Source organism: Ursus americanus, chromosome 9 (genome assembly GCF_024610735.1).
Source record: "Ursus americanus isolate L20-20 chromosome 9, mUrsAme1.1.p, whole genome shotgun sequence".
Classification (NCBI taxonomy): Eukaryota; Metazoa; Chordata; class Mammalia; order Carnivora; family Ursidae; genus Ursus; species Ursus americanus.
Window position 1 is genome coordinate 66,166,254 of NC_142135.1, and position 23,468 is coordinate 66,189,721.

Consider the following 23,468-nt stretch of genomic DNA (forward strand, 5'->3'; position numbering starts at 1 on the left):
ATTTTTAAACAGAACCCTCAAAATACTTCTAACGCCCAGGAACCAAAGTTATCATTTCTGCCCATGTGTGTAGGACAGGCAAGTCTGTGGTTGAGGCCAACAGTAAAGGGGACGCGCCCCTCTATAGGGGATGCCAGAAGCTGACCCCTCCTTGACCCACTTCGGAGGTGAGGCCGCGCGCCCGGGAACGTGTTCACATCCATTGTCCCTCCCTCTTCCCTTCGTTTCCTCCAGCTGCCTCGACCCTGAAAACAAATATTAGGATGTGGAAATTACCTCCGAAGTCACTGTCTATCCTTCCATGGAACGCTGGAGGGCCCAACTCGGCTGTCAGTATTCCTAATGACATGGTCTGGCCTTTCAAGCGGGAGCTACAGTTGGCGCAAAGTTCTCGGGAAACTTCTCGAACCTCTCACAAGCCCCGCTTGCTGCCTGGTTACAAGATTCGGTCAGGCCGGGACCCAGGCGTTCCTCTTCGAGAGCCTGGGCTCCGTTACGGGTGACCTAAGGTCACCTCCGTAGAACTGCTGAAAGGGAAGATTCCACCCACCCCAGGCCTACCTCCGGCCCACCCAGAAGTTTCCGGTGTTCTCCGCACCGGCCGCCGCTCAGAAGCAGCGGGTGGCAGAGTGAGGGCCGAGCGATGGGGCAGGAGCGGCGACTGAGTCCCCCAAACCGTCCGCTCCAGCCCGGCAGCCTGCGCGCGCACCGGAACTGCATTTCCCATAGGGCTCCGCGGCGGAGCACCGCCCGCGCCCACCGCACCCGCGCGGCCGGGAGACCGCCCTCCGCGCCACTGCCGCCTCCGCCGCCGCTGCAGCAGACCTGGGTGCCCTGCCAGCTGTGCCTTTGAAAGGCGGCGGGAGGCGGCGAGCACGATGGCGAGACTGGAGCGCCTGCTGTGTGTGCTGGTCCTGGTCCTGTGCGGGGCGCCGAGCCCCGGGCTGTGCGTTCCTCGCGCCTCCACCTCGAAGAAGCCCATCATCGGTAAGAAGGCCGGGCGGGAGCCGCGGGCCTGCGGCCGGGTGTCCGTCCTTGGCCCTTCCCGCTGTTGGGTTCCAGCTGTTGCGTCCCGTCTTAGAAATACCGGAGTCCAGGGTTACGATGTGTGCCTTCATTTGTAGCACGAGTAAGAGCCGAGCCAAGACACCATTTCGATCGTGCCGAAATATAGCTGATGCCTGGTGGTTTCCTCAAATTCATTTGACTCTTGAAGTTGGAAGGGAGGAGGGTGCGCTGGGAAGAATCCTGCGGATTTTCTTCTTTGTACATAGCTACGAATTTCTGCTAACTCACCAGACTCTGTACATACATTATGTTTATTAAAATTTCACGGAGTGAGGGCATATTTTAAGATACAATGCATTATACGTATAAAAATCGAATTGACCAGATGATCAAGGAATTACAGTATACTTTGGATGTTGTCATCTTCAGCATCGGAGGGCAGCAGTGGCTAGTATAATCCTAGTGTATAATCCTGGTGTTAAAGTGAAGCGTGTAATTTTTCGTGTCCAACAAATTTATGTTTTAAAGAGTAAAATCAGTGTGCATTGCCAGAACAGACATTCGAGACAGGGAAGGGGAAGGCTACCCAGGAGAAATCAATCAGCTTAGAATTAAAATTTGCCAAAAGCAGTTTATGTCAGACAATTAAGACTGGCTTTATTTTAGAGGTAGTATTATGGCATTCAAACTCCTTTACCTTCTGGGAAGAGGAACATCATATTCTGTAACTAAATAGTAAGTAAATGAGGTTTTTTCCCCCATATATATTGCTAGTGCCCAATTTTCAAATGGTTTCTGTATCAATATTTGGAACTTGGAATGCCTTATTTCATAGCTGTTTAAAATGGTGGTTAGGTTCTCCAAGGAAAATTCACTCAAAATAAAATTCTATGTAGTGTGTTGGGAATTGTGAGTACAGAGAGGAGGGAAAAAGGAAAAAGGGATGGGGGGGGGATTCTTTTCCGTTTCCTAGAAGGGGTGGTAGTCCAGGGTCAATTACAGAAACAGAGAGTGTGCTTTCAGTCACATCACTTAAGACAAAATAGTGAACTAAGGACCTACTGTGTTCAAGGCATTGAATTAGGAAGTGCAAAGAATTCAAAGAGAAGGAAACCACAAAAGTTGTGATGTGGCTTTAAATTTGGGTGGAATTTTGGTCACATTTTGAGGGACTTACAGCCTGAGCTTTTTCCCCTGGGAAAAGTGAGTATGTGGGTAAAGGGGCAGGGTGGGGGAGAAGTAGGTGGAACTTACCTATTCTAATACACTTGTCTCCTTTCTGGTACTTATGTTCACATGTCCCAAACCCTTTTTTGTGGTGCCTCACCTTGCCTGCCTTGTACCACTCCATCTCCATTTCCTGTGACACTCCCTCATTCTTTCCCTACCACATTTCATTTTTCCTCTGTGAAGACGATCTTACTTATCCACAACAAGAAAAATCGTCTTAACAAATTTTGGCATTTGGCATGTGTTAACTGAGTGCCTGACAAATGCCAGTTTTGTGACAAGCTGGAAATAGAGAAGTGGTTAGTATAGACAGCTCTTCCTGTCATGGCCTACGGGGACAGTGAAGTGTTCCAGATGGTGAAGCAGTGAATGATACTGGCCCAGGTGTATTCTCCAGACAGACATGTATTGATATATATTGGATGCCAGTACTATGCTGGGGCTAATGTTTCAGCGGGAAGAGGCAGCCTGAGAGGTAGGTGGGGCAGAGCACACAGCGTCTTGTAGAGTTTATAAAAGTTTAGTAACCCATTGAGGTTCTTAAACAAGGAGATACCCCCTCTTGATTTGTTATCACTGATCTCATTTCCTATTGTTTTCTCCCTTGCTCACACAGAGCTCTAGTCATATGGACTCCTTGAGATGTGATAGGCACACACCTGACTCAGGGCCTTTGCACTTGCTGTTCCTACACTCAGGATTCCTCTTCTTTCAGATACTTGCGTATGGTTTACTTCCTCACCTCTCTGAAGCCCTGGCTGAAATGTCATGTTCTGCCTTCTCAGGGAGGACTTGCCTGACCATCATATTTAAGAGACTTTCTTCCCCTGGATAGATGGGAACAACCCCTCCCCCTTCTCCAACACACACCTTCTTATTCTACTTTACTTTTTTTCCTTAACATTTACCACCAGTCATCAGACTTTATATTTTAACTTTTTATCTTGTTAATTATTTGACCTCTCTTCTCTTCCTCCCACACACTAGGATTAAAGCCCACAAGGGAGGGATTTTTGTTTTGTTTCCTCATGCATCTCCAGCACCTAGTTCAGTGCCTGTTATATATTATGATTCCGTAACATATTGAATAAAGAAATGAATGAATGAATGAATGAATGTGATATGGTCAGATTTCTTAACATGTGGAGAACTGGTTGGAGTTGTTGAGGATTGTTTAAGAAAGGATATAGGGAGACCTTTTAAGAAGCTATTGTAATAGTCTGAAGGGGAGGAGGCAAGATGTTGATTGCTTACATTAATTTAGTGTTGCTGATGTTGGAGAGATGTGGACAGAAGGTGTTTCCACTCTTTTGCTTTATGGTCAAGGAAACAATGTGTCTTTGAGTGTGTGGGAGAGGAGAGGCCTCCTTCTAGACTTAAGGATGTGAGATTGATTCTAGGTTTGTGAAAGAGGCTGGTGCTATTGTAAACCTGCTTTGGGGCTTATTTAGTCTCCTTGATGAGGTGAGAGAGAGGAGGCTACTTAGAACTCAGATCAGCCTCCACTGCTCTCTTCCCAAAGTCTGTGGATGTACTTACAGAAGAAGCTTTGTATTTAATTCTGTGAATTAAACAAGTACAGTGGTGGTATTTTTACTGTGAGGTGTTTCAGTTTCTGAGTAAGAAAAAAAGGAAATTGTTTGAAATTAAAACAATCTTTCCTTCCTTCCTTCCTTCCTTCCTTCCTTCCTTCCTTCCTTCCTTCCATAATTTAGGAGTATTAATGCAAAAGTGCCGTAATAAGGACATGAGAAGCCTGGGAAAATACTATATTGCTGCATCCTATGTAAAATATCTGGAGTCTGCAGGTGCAAGAGTTGTACCAGTAAGGTATGAGCCAACATTTTTTACACTGTATAAATAAAAACTTTTATCTCAAATAATTTTTTTATCTCGAAAATTAACGTTTCCTTTGCTATGATTGCATCATTTAAATGTGGTAACATTGCTCCTGACTTTTGCCAAATCTAATGCTTAGAGTCATTAAATTATTTAAAGTATGAAACTGTCTGTATTTACAGTGCTGTTAGAGGTCTGTCAACCATGTTAGGTAAAGAATGAGATGGTGGTTTCCTACCCCAGAAAGGTGGTAGTCATCAGACATTTGGAAAACAATGGAGTAAAAGAATCAACAACTTAACCAGCTTTATTCCATAATATTAAAACAAGGGAACACTTATGGAATGAAAGAGATTTTTAGAAGATGACTTTTAAAATACCTTCACACTGTACTTTAAAGGTTTGTAAATGACTAATACGGCAGTGTCGATTCAATATAAATTACAAGAATTGCAAATCTTAAAGGAGCTACATTACTTTTTGTGATATAATGGCCCAGTAAGACTAAAATGACATGTCATATTTGGATTGGGAAAGAATTGAATTTTTTAACAAGCACAACCTTGTAAGTATTTATGATATCTTTTCACCCCAAATTAGCATATTTTAGAATCTTCCAGCTCTCTTATCTATTCCTTTATAAGTGATTTCACACACAAAACTGTTTGCTCTGGGCAACCTGTTTATGTAATTCCACGTTTAAAAGCTATAACAAAGAAAGGTTCTGTTCAAATAAGACAATAAGAATCAAAATGCAAACATTACAACTGAGAGACTTGTACCACAAAGTGGTTTTATGTTTAGCTTCATAAGGATCATCTTCTCGCGTGATCTTTGACATTTAACTGTCTCTACCCCATTTGCTTTTGACATTCATCTTTCATTTTTTTTTCGTAGCAAATCTAATTTTTCAAATGAAACCTTATTTGGAACACCGGAGTTTTAGAGCTGAGGAAGCTTAGAGTCTTCAGAACAGTGTTTCAAAGTTTTGATCATGGGGGCTCTTTCTGCACGCGTTCTTTTAGGATATCAGTGCTGATAACCTGGATGGGAGGTGGGAGAGACACAGGCAGGTAGACCAGTTCAGAGACTGTTGAGGTGGGCTAGGTGTGAAGTGACCAGGGCTTGGCTTACTTGTAGGGTCGATGGATAAATGTTCTCTCAAAGTATCAGCAAGATGTGATGACTAATGGAATGAAAGGACATAGGGAGGAATAGTCAAGAATGACAAGTTTTGAAACTGGTTAAGTTTTGAAACTCGGGAGGTTTTGAAACTGGGAAAGTTTTGAAACTGAGCAAGTTTTGAAACCTGATGACTAGCAGCAGAATGCTGATATTTATGACAGAGTCACTGAAAACGTGACTGTCAGTATGGAGGTTAATTTCCAGTGAGGGTTCGCAGAGTTCATTTTCAGGTATATTGCTTGGAAGTAGAATCATTTACTCCTATAAAACCAATGTAATACATGGCAGCTAAATTCCCAGAGTAACCTCCAAAGGAGGACCTAACACAGAATGAGAATGAAGTGGCCACACTGATAATGTTGAGTTTATTTCTGAACTTCCATGGTTCAGAAGGGAAAAGGAGGAGGATGGGAGACCTAGGCAAGATTCGGGAATAGGTAAAGAAGTTTGTTTTTGGTCTCCTGCCTTCTCAGGTGCCTGGTACCCTGAAGTTATCATAAATCCCCACTGTGGGACTAGTGGAACCCATGGAGCATCGTCCTCCTGAGAGGTAGCATGTGACAGCCCATGGGCTGCTTTTGGTTTAAAAATGTGTTTTGTTCACACAGCGTTTTAAAACAGTTCTAAACATTTACAAATCAGAAGACTTCATAAAAGTCTGAATTTCTGGCCTTCTTTTTTTTCTTTTTTTTCTTTTTTTCCCCCAAGACAATCATCTGGGGTTGACTTTAAATCAAGCTAGTGTCCACCATTGGCAATAATGCCTATTATTCCTTTTCACGCTGCTGAAACTGTGTCATCTGCCATCATCACAGACTTAAGCTGTTTTAGTTAAAGAGAGAGTAAACTATTTCATGCCCTATTGAGAAGGTCTTTGGTTTCTAGAAAGTCTGACAACATGCAAGTAATATTTGTATTCAAAGAATGTGACCTGGCCTATCTTCCCTGTCTGGTCTCTGGGGCATTGGAGTTCATGACACTTCATCTCCAACCTGCCCTCAACAAGAAAGCCCCTTAAGAGTGATTAGCAGGGTCCAAAAGTCCAGTTATGGACAACATGGGAGTTATTTATTTATTTATTTATTATTATTTTTTAAGATTTTATTTATTTGTTTGACAGAGAGACACAGCCAGCGAGAGAGGGAACATAAGCAGGGGGAGTGGGAGAGGAAGAAGCAGGCTCCCAGCAGAGCAGGGAGCCCGATGCGGGGCTCAATCCCAGGACCCTGGGATCACTCCCTGAGCTGAAGGCAGACGCTTAATGACTGAGCCACCCAGGCAGCCCCATTTATTTATTTATTTATTTATTTATTTAGAATTAATGAGATGACTGAAACCAGGTTGCATGGCTAGCTGGTAGAAGTCCCTGGAATGTAGCTGAGTGCTCTGGATCCATTCCAATGATGATTGTCTGTCCTGGTTTAAATATCCATGGGGAAGATTCTGGGTCCTGACTGTTTGGTTCCCTTTTTATTGATCCAGTCTGGGGAGATGAGACTGGCAGAATACTGGAAATATAGACGCACTTTTGACTCTCCCTGTCACTTCCCAAGTTAGGGCCACTTGTCCATTTATCCTCCACCTAAGATAACGGTAAGCACCATTGCAATATCATCCACTACTTTATAGCTCTCCGCTGGGAGAAGTATTATGAACTTCTTTTTTTAAATTTAATTAATTAATTAATTAATTTTTGAAAGATTTTATTTATCTGAGAGAGAGTGAGCGAGAGAGAGCACAAGCTGGGGTGAGAGGCAGGGGGAGAGGGAGAAGCAGACTCCCCAGTGAGCAGGGAGCCCAGTGCAGGGCTTGATCCCAGAACTCTGGGATCATGACCTGAGCTGAAGGCGGATGTTTGACTGAGCCACCCAGGTGCCCCTCTTTTTTTTTTTTCTTTTAAGATTTATTTATTTGAGAGCAAGAGAACAAGCATGGGGAGGGGGAAAGAGAGAGGAGGGAATCTCTAGCAGACTCCCTGCTAAGTGTGAAGCCCGGCAGGAGGGGCTTGATCTTACAACCTTGAGATCATGACCTGAGCCGAAATCAAGTCAGATGCTCAACCAGCTGAGCCACCCAGGCGCCCATATGAACTTCTAAATAGACCTGGACTTGCAGAACTCATTTGGACTTAGAGAAGAACCTAGCACAACAAAGCGCAGCCAAGTTCTGGGCATCACATAAGTGTATCTAATAATGGGAGAGGTGTTCTAACTTCCCCTAAAACATTCCCTGGGGCAGAAATGGACTGTGGTTGACATTTGGTCATAAACCTACTTCTTTTATGGCTGATTGAGAGGGCATCATGCCTTGTTATTCTGTTATAGAAACAAGACTGCTTAATATAGGAAAGTTCTTGCAAGAATTTCATAACCATAATGCTCTCTTCTCTCCTTGCATTTTCTTGAACTTCTGGACGAGCAAACCCATTTTACTGTGACTTAACTAAATTTTCACAGATTAGTCCCATGACTTTTTTCTGGAGAAGGGGATAAAATCATCAATAACATGGTGATGTTAGGAGCTCTTAAGTGGTATTCGATAAAAGGAGCTTCAGAGTACCTGGGCGACTTAGCTTCAGAATAATTGTCTACAGTGATGTGCATGTAGCCTATCCCTAGGTCGGAACCCTTCTGACTTTTGAGTACACAGTGGTCTCCAGATCTTTGCAGTTAGTGGCACGGGTGGGATGAAGCAGAGACTTGGCATTTATATGTATTGTTTTTATCTGCCCAAACTGCCCGTAGTTGAGGTAGGCATATTAATAAATCTCTTTATTTCATCTTTGTATAAAGCTACAGAATATCCTTATGTGTTTTTGATAGTTCTCAGCTAGCAGAGAAATTACTGGTGTCCACATCTCATGGTCTTTGATGTTTTCCATATTAACACGTACTTCACAGTATTAAATTATATGAGACCACAGAAAAACATGTTTACTTGTCTGATTAGCAAAGCAAGGATAAAAGAATTACAGTATGTGATTTTCATGTAGTCTGAACAAATACCTCTAAGAAGGGAGAGAGATATTGTCTGGTATTTAAGAATTATTTTTCATTTGTCTTTTTAAAATTAATGTGGGAGCTTCATTTACAGCCTTACTTTTTTCCTTAGGTTTTAGAAATGGATGTTTTGTAACTGTTTTTATTGCTTTCAGGCCTGATCTTACAAACGAGGAATATGAAAAGCTTTTCCAGTCTATTAATGGGTAAGTTGGCAGCATTGGTTTGATACAGGGAGTGAGGTGGGTGTACCTGCTTTTGCAAAAACGTACTTAGAAACATACATGTTTCTGTGTAACTATCCTATAGTGGTATAATGTTAGTCTTCCGAGTTCTTTATAGGAATTGTTTTGTTGCGAGGTGAAAAAGTCCTGCAGAAGGAAGGCGGCTTAAGAAATAAATGTTGCATTGTAGATACATTTAGTTTTTTTTTTAACGTGTGACATAATCTTTGTTCTTTTAATGTTTGTCTTAAATGTTCTGAAGCCACTTTGAATGGCAGGGTATACTGCTTGCTTAGGGTACTTAGAAGTCCTAAGTCTGAGGATAATAATCAGTTATCTTTCAGAAGATAATTTGAATAGAATTTAGAAAAAAGTTTTCTGTCCTCTGGCTTCACCACAAAAGATTTGATCGGTTAGTTCAACAGAATAAAACTTTTAATCACATGAAAAATGTTTGACATTACTCATAATTAAAGGTTAGGTAATTATAGCAATTATAAACTTTTTTAACTATCAAGTTGGCAAAGATCAGAAAATTTGTTAATATTCTGTGGTGAGGGTGTGAAGTAACAAGTATTCTCATACTTTATGGGTATGTAAGTTATATAGTTTTTTGTGGGGTAGTTTTGCAATATCTGTTGAAATTGAAATGGAATTAAAAATGCACATACCTTTGACCCAGGAAGTCTGTCAGAAGGAATTTTATTTTATAGACCTATTGCCCCTGTTATGTGCAAACTTAGGCTCAAACGTACATGTAGAATTGTCTAAAATACCCCCAGTTTAGAAGCCTCCCAGTAGTCTATCAGTCGGAAATTGGGTAAAAAAAATAGACTACATGCATATAATAGAGTATTATGCACAGATTTAAAAAAATGAGGATAACAGATGCTGGTTTGGATCACTGTTGTTATGTGAACAATGTAATATTGTTATATTAAAAAAACAAGGCACGTAATGATATTTATAGTATACTCCCATTTGCTTTTTTTTTTTTTTTTTTAAGGTAGGGGTGAAGAGATTAGCACAGTATAATCGATCAGGTGATGAACACACAGATTTTAAAGATATTTATTTATTTATTTATTTATTTATTTATTTATTTATAAAAGAGAGAGAGAGAGAATGCATGCCAGCAGGGGAAGAACAGAGGGGGAGGGAGAAGGAGAAACAGACTCCGTGCTGAGCATGGAGCCTACATGGGGCTCGATCCCACAACCCTGAGATCATGACCTGAGCCCAGATATCATGACCTGAGCCCAAATCACGAGACCGACGCTCAACCAACTGAGCCGCCCAGGCGCCCCTAAAGGTGGTTGGTTTTGATTGGGAGTTGGGTGGAGGGAGTCTATTTTATGATAAAGCTTTTATAAAAAGAGTTTCTTTTTTTTCCATTTTTTAAAAACTGTGTTTATTACCTTTTTTTTTTTTTTTTATTAAAAAGCTATGAGTAAAACATTTACAGTGCCCATTATTTGCACAGACAAGATTAGTAAGTCCAGGTCAGAATATATGGTAGAACCTCAAAAATACACAAAAAATATATGCCAGAAAATGAGCTATACTGTTATGCAACTTCGTAATCACCTTTATTGAGTCCCTATTACACAGTGGACTCCGTACTGCTTTGTGGGGGAACATAGAGATGAAAAGGCAGTGTCTTGCTTTTAAAGCACTTTCTCAATCTGGGGAAGACAGTCAAATTTTGCTTTATGAAAGGATTTTAGCATTAAACACACCAGATTTGATCAGACATAGCTTTTTAGACACTGAGTGAAGGGAAAGGGAGACCTGCTAATGAGTCTTCATTAAGCCACTTTAATTGTAGGGTTTTCTGCATGGTTCTACCTTATAGGTTCTACGTTTTCTACTAGACTATGAAAAATTCCTCATCCTTGTCTCTCCAAGCTAATACCAAGAAGCAGAATATATTTGTTGAACAAACAATAATCTCAAAAGTGAACTTTCAGGGAACCTGGGTGGCTCAGTTGGTTAAGCATCCAACTCTTGATTTTGGCTAAGTTCATGATCTCAGGGTCATGAGATTGAGCCCTGCATTGGGCTCTGTGCTGAGCGTGGAGCCTGCTTGGGATTCTCTCTCTCCCTCTCCCTCTGCCCCTCCACCCCCGCATTGCGTGTGTGCTCTCTTGCGCCCCCTCTCTCTCTTAAAAAGTAGTGAGCTTTCATATATCTCGAATTTGTATATAAGTATTTTCAAAATTTTAATACATTTAATCCAGCTTTTGTAATCTTTTTTGAATATCTTTAGTTATTTCAAGACTTGTTATAAATTTTAAAATTAAAGTTAATTTAAAAAGTTGATATGAAAACATAGTAAATATTTTTCTGTATTTCTCCTTTATGGGTAGAGTAAAATAAAATCAAACATGACATCGCCTCTTTTCTCCCAGACTTTTTCCAGAATTGTAATTTTTTTTCAATTTTTTAATAGTCTGCATATTTTAGAAGAAATTTCAGAGTGATAATAAAAAATTAAATTCTCCTGGATATTTAATTCTAGCCTACATATATTTTTATGACCAGTTTGTTCTTTTTGATTAAAAATAATTCTCTGAGATCCAAAACCGATTCATGATTATGGGCCTGCAATTGATTTTGGCATCACTGATCCCTTGATTCAAACCTAGCTGTACCTGGAATTTTATCTTGATTTGATTTCTAGCTTTGTGTACTCACCTCCCTTCCCCCACTTATTTATCCTTAACTTATCCACACTCGATCTCAAAAATAAACTTGTTTATTGAACAAGTTTTGGAAGAATATATGCTTCTAGAAGTATGTTAACTGTGGTAGTTTACGAATGTGTAAGAGTATAAATATTATATTTTTGCCACAGTTTTCTCACTTCCCTTAGTGATATTGTTGCTTATGTGTTAAGGAAGAAGCTGTCTTAAAATAAAGTGTGTTTCTTTGTTTCAGGATCCTTTTCCCTGGAGGAAGCGTTGATCTCAAGAAGTCAGGTTATGCTCTCACAGCCAAAAAATTCTACAACTTTGCCAAACAGGTAGATATCAGTTATTGCATATTATTCCATGTGGGTTTTTGTAATTTTTCATGAGGATAATTCTTTCTTAAGCATGTGGTAATACTTCCCTCACAATTACCCTAGCCTCAACCCCCCCCCCCCCCCAATTATCTTTTGAGCTTCCTGTTCTTAAGCAATCCCAGCAGTGCTCACCTGTTTCCTGTGACCTTCCAAGGGAACCAGAGCCCCGCACACTGGCCCTCTCTGTTCGTGCTCATTGATAGGAACCAGGTCCTCATGCTGGCTTAGTAAGCTGTTGTTTTTTTTTTTTTTTTTTATGTACCAGGCATTGTTCATATGTTATTAATTCTCATCTCCTCTTGAAAGCTGCTCGTCGTCGCAACTTATTCAATCCTATTTGCCCTTTCTTCACAGTTACCCTAGACTCCACATTCAGTCACGAGGCAGATCCTTGTTATTTCTCTCCTGAGCTATGATCTTGCTGGCCCCTGTACCTCCCCCTGCCCTTAAATATTTCCCTAAAGAACAGCTTTTAGCATATGAGATACTTGTTTAAAAACTTTTAATGGCTAGGCTGTTTAATCATCTGTAGCCTTTCATTGTCTTCAGATCAAGACACAGAGGGTGTGTCCACAGCCCCACTTTTCTAGCTTTTCCTTCGGCACATAATTGAAGCCAGTTTGGTATTTCTAGCATATATTCTGTGTCCTCCTACTTTTAAATTGGCTTAGTCTGTTTCTTTCCATTCCATCACTAATTCACAACTTGGTCCATCTTCTCAGGCTAAGGTGCTACTCCCCTTCTGTAGAGGTTTCTTTCCCAACTCCAACAGGAATGGCATCCCACTCTCTCTTAACTTTTAGAGTATTTTGTTGTAGAATAGTTCAAACATTTACTTAGCTCCCACGTGGTAATATGCCAGGCTCCATGACCTTCGGGAGCTTATATTTCAGAAGACAGAATATCTTGAGATTAGTTATTCGTGTCTCAGCAGAGTTCATGGTTCTAACAGCCTTTGAGGTATTCCTCATTTCATATAATATGGTACGATGTACTGAGTACATGCTCAGTGGATTTTTTTTTTGAAAAAGTGAACAAAGCGGAAATTTTATAATGTGGGTGATTTAAAATGCATTTGGAAAATATATATAAACATCATAAAATAGTCATGTTTCCTTTTGTATCCAGGGACTCATATAACCAGCTTGCTCAATTAAAAAAAAGGAGCCACCTGGGGCGCCTGGGTGGCGCAGTCGCAGTCGTTAAGCGTCTGCCTTCGGCTCAGGGCGTGATCCTGGCGTTCTGGGATCGAGCCCCACATCAGGCTCCTCCACTGGGAGCCTGCTTCTTCCTCTTCCACTCCCCCTGCTCTCTCACTGGTTGTCTCTCTCTGTCAAATAAATAAATAAAATCTTCAAAAAAAAAAAAAAAAGGAGCCACCTAACGCCTAAGAGCCAAAAGTCTACCTTTTGAAATGTAATTAGCTACTTGAAGATTTCAAAGCAAAGGAAGAAAGCTCAGCAACCTTGAACTAATTTAGCTACAGCCCCTGGGTCCACAAAGCTCTCACTGAAGAAGCCTTGAGAAGTGAAGTCTGTTAGATCTCCTCAGGCCTACTCTGCGTCCTTTGCTCTGCTAGGCTCTGCAGAGAATCCACAGAGAGTAAAAGATGTGGTCCCAGCAGGCGAGGACTTCACATTTAGTCGAGCAATGAAATTTGGTACATATGGAAACTGAGCAGTGAAACCCGCCTTTGTGTCTATTAGAAGTAAATGCAGTGTGGCCTTTCAACTTAATGCATGCAATTCTAACTTCTAAAAATAAAATTTCCCAGACCTGCATAGAAAGTGTTAAAAATCCTACTGTAGGATAGCAAGGATAGGAATTACCGTAATTCTGTATTTTTCTCAGAAAGGAACAGAAAGAGAAAACCCTAACCACTTCCTCATTTAAGATGAGTGACTGTTAGGTTATATTTTACAATTTATGCAGGAAAATCACTGCTTTTAGAAAAGTTGCAACACTCCGTTCTGTAACCATCAGTCCATACGGATTTAATCTTTACTTAACCCGAAAAGGCAGTCACTAGAAGACTTTTCTCCGTTCATGTTCGTTGTCGTGACTCCCTTTGAAGCAGCTCGGTACGTTTGTACTTCTTCAGTTGACAACTTTTACTCTATACACAGTTATTTTACTTTTGCTTAGCCTTTTCCTTACGGACTGTTCCTTTCCTTCCAGATCATGGGTTTCCCCTGATTTAAATTTGATTAGCTGAAGGTGCTATAATGCAGCCATTACTATAAATTCCGAGATAATGAGGGAAGGACTTCAGCGTGTGTGCAAAGCAGACAGCCATCCAAAGCAGCTAGATCCGTGGAAGATGTACCAGTGGACATCTCTCCAGCATGATCTTCGATGTTTGCAGTCCCTAACTGATCCTTGTATTGCTTGGTTGTTGCCTGGCAGCTGTCGGTCTCTGACTGAAACTGAGTGATTATGTAGGAGCTTGATCTGAGGAAAGAGGAAGTGATAGCCTACTTATGGATCCTGGAAAATTCTTTAGAAACATGTGCATGACTCAGGCGCCTGTCTTGTAATGACAAATCAATGTATAATCTTTGTTTGGAAAAGTCTGAAGAAGCTTAGTTTTCTCTCTCACTCTGCCTAGAGTTTTGATGATGGAGACTATTTTCCTGTGTGGGGCACTTGCCTGGGATTCGAGGAGCTTTCATATCTGATTAGTGGAAAGTCCTTATTAACTCTCACACATACGGATGGAATTACAATGCCGCTGAACTTCACTAAAGGTGAGAATTCTCTTTTTGACCTTTTATTTTTTATTTTTTATTTTTTTAAAGATTTTATTTATTTATTCAACAGAGATAGAGACAGCCAGCGAGAGAGGGAACACAAGCAGGGGGAGTGGGAGAGGAAGAAGCAGGCTCATAGCAGAGGAGCCTGATGTGGGGCTCGATCCCATAACGCCGGCATCACGCCCTGAGCCGAAGGCAGACGCTTAACTGCTGTGCCACCCAGGCGCCCCTAACCTCCCTTGACTTTAATTTCCTGATTTTAAAGGGTTTTCCTCTTAGGGTTGTTTGTGAAGATTAAATAAGGTAACTGCTTTCCAGCTACTGTGTGAAGTGCTTGGAATACAACTCGCATAATGGTAGCTATGAATTATGATAGCACAGCACTTTTCCCTTGGCTGTGTACTCTGTTTTAACCCTAGCTGTGGTGTACACAATTCGATTCTGGGACTAGCCACTTGGAGTTAGTGCAGACTCCATAGTTACAGCTAATCTCCCCAATTAGTCTGCCCTTATTTCAGATACGAGCCACGAGTCACATCCCCAGGCCACCCACGCTTCTGACCAACAGGCCACAATCTTGAGGATTCCCATGACCCTTCCTGAGGTTCAGTAATTCACCAGAATGACTCACAGGACTCAGGAAAGTGCTGTGTTTGCACTAACAATTTTATTGGAAGGGATATACATAGGTTGAGGTCCCGGAGGGAATGCAGAGCTTCCGTGTCCTCTCCCTGTTGAGTCAGAGCACATCACCCTACTGGCATGTCAGTGTGTTCACCAGCTGGAACACTCCCATGAGCCTTATTGTCTAGAATTTTTTATCGGGGTTTCACTGCAAAGGCAGGATTGGTTAAATCATTGGCTGTGTGGCTGAGCACAATCTCCAGTCGCCTTTCCATCCCTGGAAATCAGGCTGCCTCAGAGTCCTAACCTACTCTACTCATGTGGTTGATGTTTCTGATGATCAACCTCATCCCGAAGCTATCTAGGGGCCCCCCATGAGTCACCTTGTTGGTATTACGAAGACACTCCAATTTTCAGGAATTGCTGAGAGTTTTAGAAGCTCCCTGTCAGGAACTCAGGACAAAGACCAGGAAAATTCCTTGTTATACCGCTCTGTGTAAATAGGTAACGATTCTCATAGGTTACCCGATCTCTGAGTCCTCAGAGTTGAGTGCTGTCAAGTATTCCTGTTCTCATCGGGCTTTTTGGCTGGAAAGCGGTAGTTGTTATACACAGAACCCATACAGTGCTCTACACTTTTCAGAGCTCTTTCTTGCAAGAACTCTGTGGGAAGTACATGTATTAGGTCAGACTGTTTTGGATGTATGTGGTGAAAAACCAAGTTTATGTAAAAAAGGACTAGAATCCACTGAAGTAAGGTACTTGAGTGGATTTTTATTATCTGAGGTGCAGGGATTCTCATGGAAGCCATTAGCATGCTGAATGAGAGGCTTCATTTGGGGAAAGCTGCGTCAAGGTAAATTGCTCTTTTTGGTCTATTTACTGAGTAGAGATTTCTTGGCCTTTTTAATGTTCCTTCCTACATTGTTGGTATTTTTAAACCTTTTAAATTCCAGATACCTTTGAAAATAAGTTGAAAGTTCTGGATCATTTCCTGAGAAAACAAAAATATATTCATGTGGTAAATTGTACCTGTTTTCAAGAGAACTCAAGATAAATTTTTCTGCTTACTTGATGGCTGGCCTGATAATTATCATATCAGAAGGGTTTTAGTTACTCATGTTAAAATTCTAGAAGAAAAGTACTTAATTATGGAACATATTTGAATTTGTATGTTAAACTCATTTTGTGTTTGACTAGAGTATATATGTGGAAATGATATGTTTTGCTTATCATTTAGTCACCTGATTATATCTTAATAATGGCGCTTTTTGGGCCATGGATCAGTGACTTCAGTGGATTTTATATTTTCTGTATTTAAATTATTTCTCTTGTGCTTAAATTATTTCAGATGCATCACAGAGCAGAATGTTCCAGAATTTTCCTGCTGACTTGTTGAAGTCATTATCAACAGAACCTCTGACTGCAAATTTCCACAAGTGGAGCCTCTCCATGATGGTATCACATTGATTAACAATGAAATTAATGCCTTTAGATTAACTACAGAAGTAATGAATTTGTTTTATCTTTATACTCTAGAATTTTACGATGAATGAAGAGTTAAAGAAGTTTTTCAATGTATTAACTACAAATACAGATGGCAAGACTGAGTTTATTTCAACCATGGAAGGTATATATCATGGCACATGTACACTGTATTTCACTTATGTTTATATATATTGATTTTATACTTCTCTTATGAATGAAATCATGTTACTCTGGAGTGTGAAGATAGAAGCTAGGGCATTTTGGGGGACAGGAGATGTATTTTTGTCCGTGTTCCAAATCGGTTGTGATGTACCTGGGTCGTCTGGTGGATGGAGTGGTGGAGAAGGAACGTAAAGAATAAAGGGAGAGTAGAGTAAGTGGAGAGAATGACTTCTGTTTCTAGCAGTGTTGTAGAGTGAGTACCATGACAGTTTCTCCTCCAAACAACAACAAAAAATATGACTCATGTTCAGAAGAACAGGTTCCTAAACACAAGTTTACCCCACTACCCAAAAGTAGAGCCTTCCTATGAAACCCCTAAGCCACAACGGCACAGAGCAGAGAGTATCCCTCCACTTGCCAAAAGTTCACGTTAAGCCACTTCGGTTTTATGAAAGACCTGCACGAGTCTCTGTTTCCACTAACTGAAAGAAAGCTGAAGAGGATTTTGCTTTTATGAAGAAAAGCCGTTACTGTACTAGTGTAAGTCTTTTCCTAACAGTGAAGTGGCAGAATGTAGACTTCTGGAAAGTGGAGGGATGCCTGTACATCGATGAGGTGACAGGATACTCAGGCCAAACCCTCTGGGAGTTGAGTGCTTTCCTTAAATTGAAGTGTAGTTGACATACAGTGTCATAGTAGTTGTAGGTGTACAACGTAGGGATGGGACAGTTCTCTGTATTACGCAGTGCTCACCACAGGAAGTGTACTTATTGATCACCATACAAAATTACTATAGTGTTATCGACTATATTCCCTGTGCTGTACCTTTTATCCCTCCCTGTGACTTACTGATTTTATAACTGGAAGTTGTAACTTTTAATCCCCTTCCCTTATGTTGTCCAACCCCCAGCCCCTTTCCCTCTGGCACCTACAGTTGGTTCTCTGTATTTATACGTCTGTTTCTGTTTTTTGTTTGTATTGCTTTTGAGATTCTACATCTGAGTGAGATCACGTGGTATTTGTCTTTCTCTGTCTGGCTTATTTCACTTAACATCATACCCTCTTGCTCCAGCCATGTTGTCTCAAATGGCAAGAGTTCATTCTTTTTTATGGCCGAGTAATATTCCATCATATGTTTATGCCACATCTTCTTTATCCATCCATCTATCGCTGGACCCTTAGGTTGCTTCCATGTCTCGGCTTTTGTAAATGATGCAATAAGCAGAGGGGTGCATATATCTTTTCAAATTAGTGTTTCTGTTTTCTTTGTGTAAATACCCAGTAGTGGAATTACTGGATTATATGGTATTATTTGATGTTATATTATTAAGTGGAGTATTTAAACCAGCATAATTATTGAACCAGGAGAACTTGAGAGGAAGCTCAGGAACCCCCTCCACTGAAGGTACCCCATGCATCAGGACCCTCAACAAAGCCTGCCTGCAGAGCTGCGGGAGTTGCCATCTTGAACCTTGACCCTACGGGAGTGGGGGTGGTGGTAACTAAGGCTTGAGCATTCATAGTGACACGCTGGTCACCTGTGGCCTGCATTAAAACTAACTGGGAAGTTCAATAAATCTCAAGTAAAAATTATGTTTAAAGTCATCACAGACTGAGAGTGTCCCAACGTTTATGGCAGAAGCTAATATAAATAATTCTCTCTGGAGAAAACTACATTTACCCCAGATTTTAAGGGATTTCCACATTAGGAGGCTTTAATGAAAATGAGCAATTCCTGGCCAAAAAGATCACTGCTGTGCAAGGAAGCAAAGTCCTACAAATGAGAACCTACAAACAGTAGACAGTCCTTGAGTAGGGGAGAGGCCAGGGTACTGAAGCGGAGTGAACTGGAATAAAGTGGTTGTAGTTCGCATCATTCAAAGGTTGGCCTTATCACTGGCTTGCTGGCCCGGGGAAGTCAGAGGTCCAAGGGTTTATAGACAATAGCTGGGGAATTCTGGGGAAGGTTGCTCAGCCCATTGGAAAGGGAGCCGATTATTTTCTCTTTAACTGTTTCCCTCCTCTCTGTTCTGCTTCCGCGAGAGTGTTGCCATTCACCAAATCATCCTAAGGTAGAAACTTAGATGTTGTCCTTGACTGCCTGCCCTCGTTCTCCACATCTAAAAACTGTGTGCCACCTTCTGCTCCCCAGATGCTTGCAAATGTTACCTCCCTTCCCTCCAGCTTCGCCCTCTTCTATTTCTGCATTAACTACCTTCCACCTGGACTCCTCGGTAGCCTCCTAACTGTCCACAAAGCCACTTTCCAGGGAGCCTCTGATGACCCCTCTGAAACACCAGTCATGAGGTTAGGAACCATTCCACAGACAGAGGGACAGAGTTAGGCCAAGACAAACTGGCTTACATAAAAGGACACCAAAAATGTGCGTCATCGTTCATTCTCCTATGAATACATCATTATGGGAGGGGATGAAAACGCAGGATGAGGTGGGGAGAAACAGACCCATCACGGAAGAAACTTGTGTCACTAATCACACGGGCACCTGACTATTGACTGGGGTGTATTCAGAGGCTCAACTATTTTACTGTCCTCTAATTACCTACTAAAGCAAATCAAATTACGGACTGTAAAATGTTGAAAATGAGTGAAATGTGTTGTGGATGTTAACTCTGTGAACTGAAATTCTTTATTTTGTCTCTGGGAGAATGAGCACAGTTTTACTCTGACATTGTGAGTTATAAAGTTATGGTTTACATAGGATATAAAACATGACTCCGTTTTATTTATTTGAGAGAGAGAGAGAGAGCACACGTGCAATGGAGGGAGGAGCAGAGGGAGAGGGACAAGCAGACCCAACATGGGGCTCGATCCCACAACCCTGAGAGCTCGACCCAAGCCAAAATCAAGGGTCGGATGCTTAACCGACTGAGCCACCCAGGTGCCCCTTAGACCATTCTTAATACTTACTCGTTTGTGTTCTTCATGCAGGGTACAAGTATCCAGTATATGGTGTCCAGTGGCATCCAGAGAAAGCACCTTATGAGTGGGGGAATTTAGAAGGCATTTCCCACGCACCTAATGCTGTGAAGGCTGCATTTTACTTAGCCGAGTTCTTTGTTGCTGAAGGTAATATGTGGGTATATAATTTTATTGTCTAGTGTAGTTTTGGAGGAAATTGCCCTCATCTGAAGTTTGTTTACTCTTTTGCTCTGTAGATGTTCAGTAAGTTTAACTTTAACAAAAAATTAAATCATGCAAAAGCCCTGAAATTGAGATACTAGGCATTCAAATAAAACCAGGACAATTATTTCAGTTAATGGTACTGGACACTCTAAAGTGCTCTGAATTCTTGAACAGCAGTGTAAAGATTGAGTTCTTTTTTCTTGTTCTTTCTTTCTTATTTTTTTAAAATTTGCTTCATTCCTCTTCTTTTAGGAATAATGTTTTAATTTTAACATTCTCTGAGAATTGGATGTTATTTTTCTAAGAAAATGATATAAATTGAATATATACTCATCAGTCTGTGATTGTAAGGCTGCCTGTCTACAGCTGTTGGCACATTGGAGACAGTCAATAAGCTTTTCCTCCTCTTTCATGGGGCAAACGCAGAGACATCTTCATGCTGTTATGTTTGCGGGTAAAATGGAGAATTTGGTTGTAGATGCTTAAGTTGTTTTTTTTTTTTTTTAGGATTTATTCATTTGAGAGAGAGAGTGGGAGGGAGGAGTAGAGGCAGAGGGAGGAAGAGAGAGAGAATCTCAAGCAGACTCCCCCCTGAGCATGGAGCCCAACGCGGGGCTCGATCCCAGGACCCCGAGACCATGATCTGAGCCAAAAGCAAGAGTTGGCCGTTCAACCGACTGGGCCACCCAGGTGCCCCTAGATGCTTACATTTTCATTGAGTGATACAGGTGTGAGACAGAGCTACGAACACAACTGCAAGGACAGGGCATCACCTTGGCCAGGCGTGAACTTCAGCATGCTCTGTTTGCGCCCTCTCTCAAGCTTGCCCAGAGTTTTCTCGACCTTCCTGCTCACACTCCTTAGGAACATACTTCCTCCTGAGTTCACTCTGGTTACGTTCAGTTGAAGGGGTCGTTTCGTGACCAAAACCCGGAACTGAAAGCTAGGTTCTGCTGTGTGCAGTATTAATCGTCGTGTGTGCGGGAATAAATGAGAACGGCAGTACGTGGACTTTGTTGCAGGGTTAGCACGTGGCGGAGCTATTTCTTTTTATCTCTATTTCCCAATACCCTGCTTTCTAAAAAAAATGCCACAAAGCCTGTGTTTATTGCGACTTGAGGATCAAGTCGAACCTTCCCTGGTTCACGCTCCCACTTTAGCCAACTTCTTTGTGTCTCCTTGTGTGTCACATTTCTGCCTTGCCTCTCGCTTCTCCGTCGGCCTCAGCTCTGCCAGTTTCTCCGTTCTCTTTACTCTGGGAGCATGTCCGTGAAGGTAGACTGTGAAAACACCCAATATACGATTCTGTGCGGTTACTAGACGAGGCTTCCTGAGTGCTAGGTCCTTGCCCTGGTTATATTTCCATCCCTGGGCCCTGCGGCAAGTCTGGCACGCAGTAGGCCCTAGTGTTTGGATCAGCGGGGAGCGAGTCCCACACCGGATCTGGGATCAGGTGTAGACGCTCGTTCGGTAGGCGATAAATCAGGTGCTCCTCTATTTGGGGGAAATCTTATAAGGCATTTCTCCTTTTTTGGTGGTATTTTCCCTGCTTAATACATCTGACGATAGGAAGAAATGTTATAAAGTAGCCTTTTGAAAATTTTATCTTACCTTTTTAAAAATTAACACTGTCTTTTTCTTGCAGCTCGGAAAAACGGTCATCATTTTGAATCTGATGTTGAAGAGAATGAAGCGCTGATTTATCAGTTCCGTCCAGTTTATACTGGAAATATTTCTGCATTTCAGCAAAGTTATATATTTGATTGAAAGCCTGGAATGTGTTAACAGAAATTTTGAATCATTCCACGATTAAACTGTTGCAATAACTTGCTACTCATGGCAATAATGGAAAGGCACAGAGATTCCTTTTCGATGATGTTATGGGGTTCTGATTCTTCATTCGGAGTATTTGATTATTTATATCACATTCGATAATTAATCAGTAAGACAAATAAATTGCGGTGTATTTCATGGAAAAGCTTTTATCTGAAGATCAGAACAAAACAAATGGATTGAAAATACAAATATTTTTTTCTCATTGATTGATTGTGGAAATAAATACCTCCCCCTACCCACCCACCCCATCCTTGCTGAAGACCCTTTCTAAATCCTACCTCTAGTTCACTGTGAGTCCTTCTTTGAGTCTTGGGAGTACTGGAGTGTGTGTGTGAGAGAGAGTATGTGAGTGTGAGGGCGTGTGAGGCCGGGTGAGTGTGTGTGCATGAGAGTGTGTGTATATACACACATATTTCCTTTTCTGCCTTTTCAGCTTCACAGTTAAACTGCACACCTGTTGAATGCAGAGCCTGGATCTTGAACTTTCTATCTCTCACAATGTCTAACACAGTAAGCCCTCAGTAAGTACTTGTGACCACTGGGGAGTCAACTTTCTTTCCATGGAAAATAATTTGAAAGCTGCCATACATTTATTTGCATACATTTTAATACATTTCTCGATCTGTGCCTCCCTCACTGTCCCATGTACCCTCACCAACTCTGAAGTTTAGGAATTCCTTGAGGACAATGAAGCAGAAGAGAGAAGAGTTTGAGCTGTTGTTGACAGACAGTGTTTATGCCTGTGTTCTCCTCAGTCCTTCAGCGCTGCTGCTGGAGAAGTAGAAACACGGGAAACAGAGTGACTGGGCAAAGTGTTGTAGGTGAGGAATGAGTTTATGTCCAGAAGGATGAGAACAATAACCTGAAGATACTGGAGCAAGCCATAAGCTTTGGGCAAAAATCCAAACAGAACACAGAAATTGAAAGGTATTAACACACTTAGCTCACAGGACTTCAAGAGAAGTGTGACAGATTTAGTTTCTATCCAGGAGCAAAAAAATTCTGCGAAGTCTTGTCCAGTGTGCCATTGCTAGCTAAGTTCAAGTCTGTCACCTCTAGAAAAAGCGATGTGATACACTGCCAGGGCTCTTCCCAGCCCATTTGTATTGAAATATAAATCTCCTTGTCTCGGAAGTTCCCTAATAACACTTAATCCTGACTTTATCATGACTCACGAGGCCGAAGCATCCATCCTGCCGTGAAGACCAGCTTCTAATTGCTCCCAAAGGTTCTCACTGTGCTTCATTGCTGATGACCGCAAATATGAGAAAATGTAAGCCATCATTTCTTTTTTACTTAAATTCAGTTTTCCATTTTTCCTACCATGTATATTTTTTAATTTTTTTGTGCTAGACTCCCTTTATTCCAAGAATGGAATCACTTTCAAAGTTGACAATACTCTGCTTTTCTTGTGGCGCCACCTGCCAGAAGCCTTGGCCAGGAGGCCCCAGAGGGCAAGTGAGAAGAGCAGTCCCATCCAGACGGCAAATGTCCCTTTCTTGTCTAGCTTGACTTCAGGCTGACCCAGGGCGGCTTGCTGTTGCTATGTCAATGGAGACAAGAGAGGACGGATTAGAGGTGCCTGTCGATGTTACTGAGCAACAGGGAAGCCGTAGGAGGAGACAGCCAGCTGCCCCTGGAGGGCTGTCTGGCCATCCTGAGCAACCCCTGGGAAGAGTGGAGTGACCACCTTGGGTGTCAGTGATTGGAGCATGAAGGCTAAAAGATGGGTGTTGCCACCCCACCACCTTTGCGTTCTGTAAACCAGAGGTGACACTGTAGTTGGAAGTTGGGTGCATAAGGGCCAATACACAGGCCCACACATGCAGCTCCAGCCCAAGGGTCAGCAGTGGATCTCCAGTAACCCACATCCCTGAGCTTGTCCTGTGCCCATCAAGAGAGTCACTTT

General features: G+C 41.7%; 1 protein-coding gene across 1 annotated transcript; it reads left to right on the forward strand.

The window, feature by feature from the left end:
• Positions 1-750: 750 nt before the first annotated feature.
• Positions 751-21,765, forward strand: GGH (gamma-glutamyl hydrolase). Its single transcript, XM_045789025.2, has 9 exons — positions 751-987; positions 3,954-4,068; positions 8,417-8,467; positions 11,426-11,510; positions 14,161-14,299; positions 16,281-16,387; positions 16,469-16,559; positions 19,529-19,666; positions 21,369-21,765. Exons 1-9 carry the CDS (start codon positions 879-881, stop codon positions 21,488-21,490), a joined length of 957 nt encoding a protein of 318 aa, XP_045644981.1. The 5' UTR covers positions 751-878; the 3' UTR covers positions 21,491-21,765.
• Positions 21,766-23,468: the final 1,703 nt, after the last annotated feature.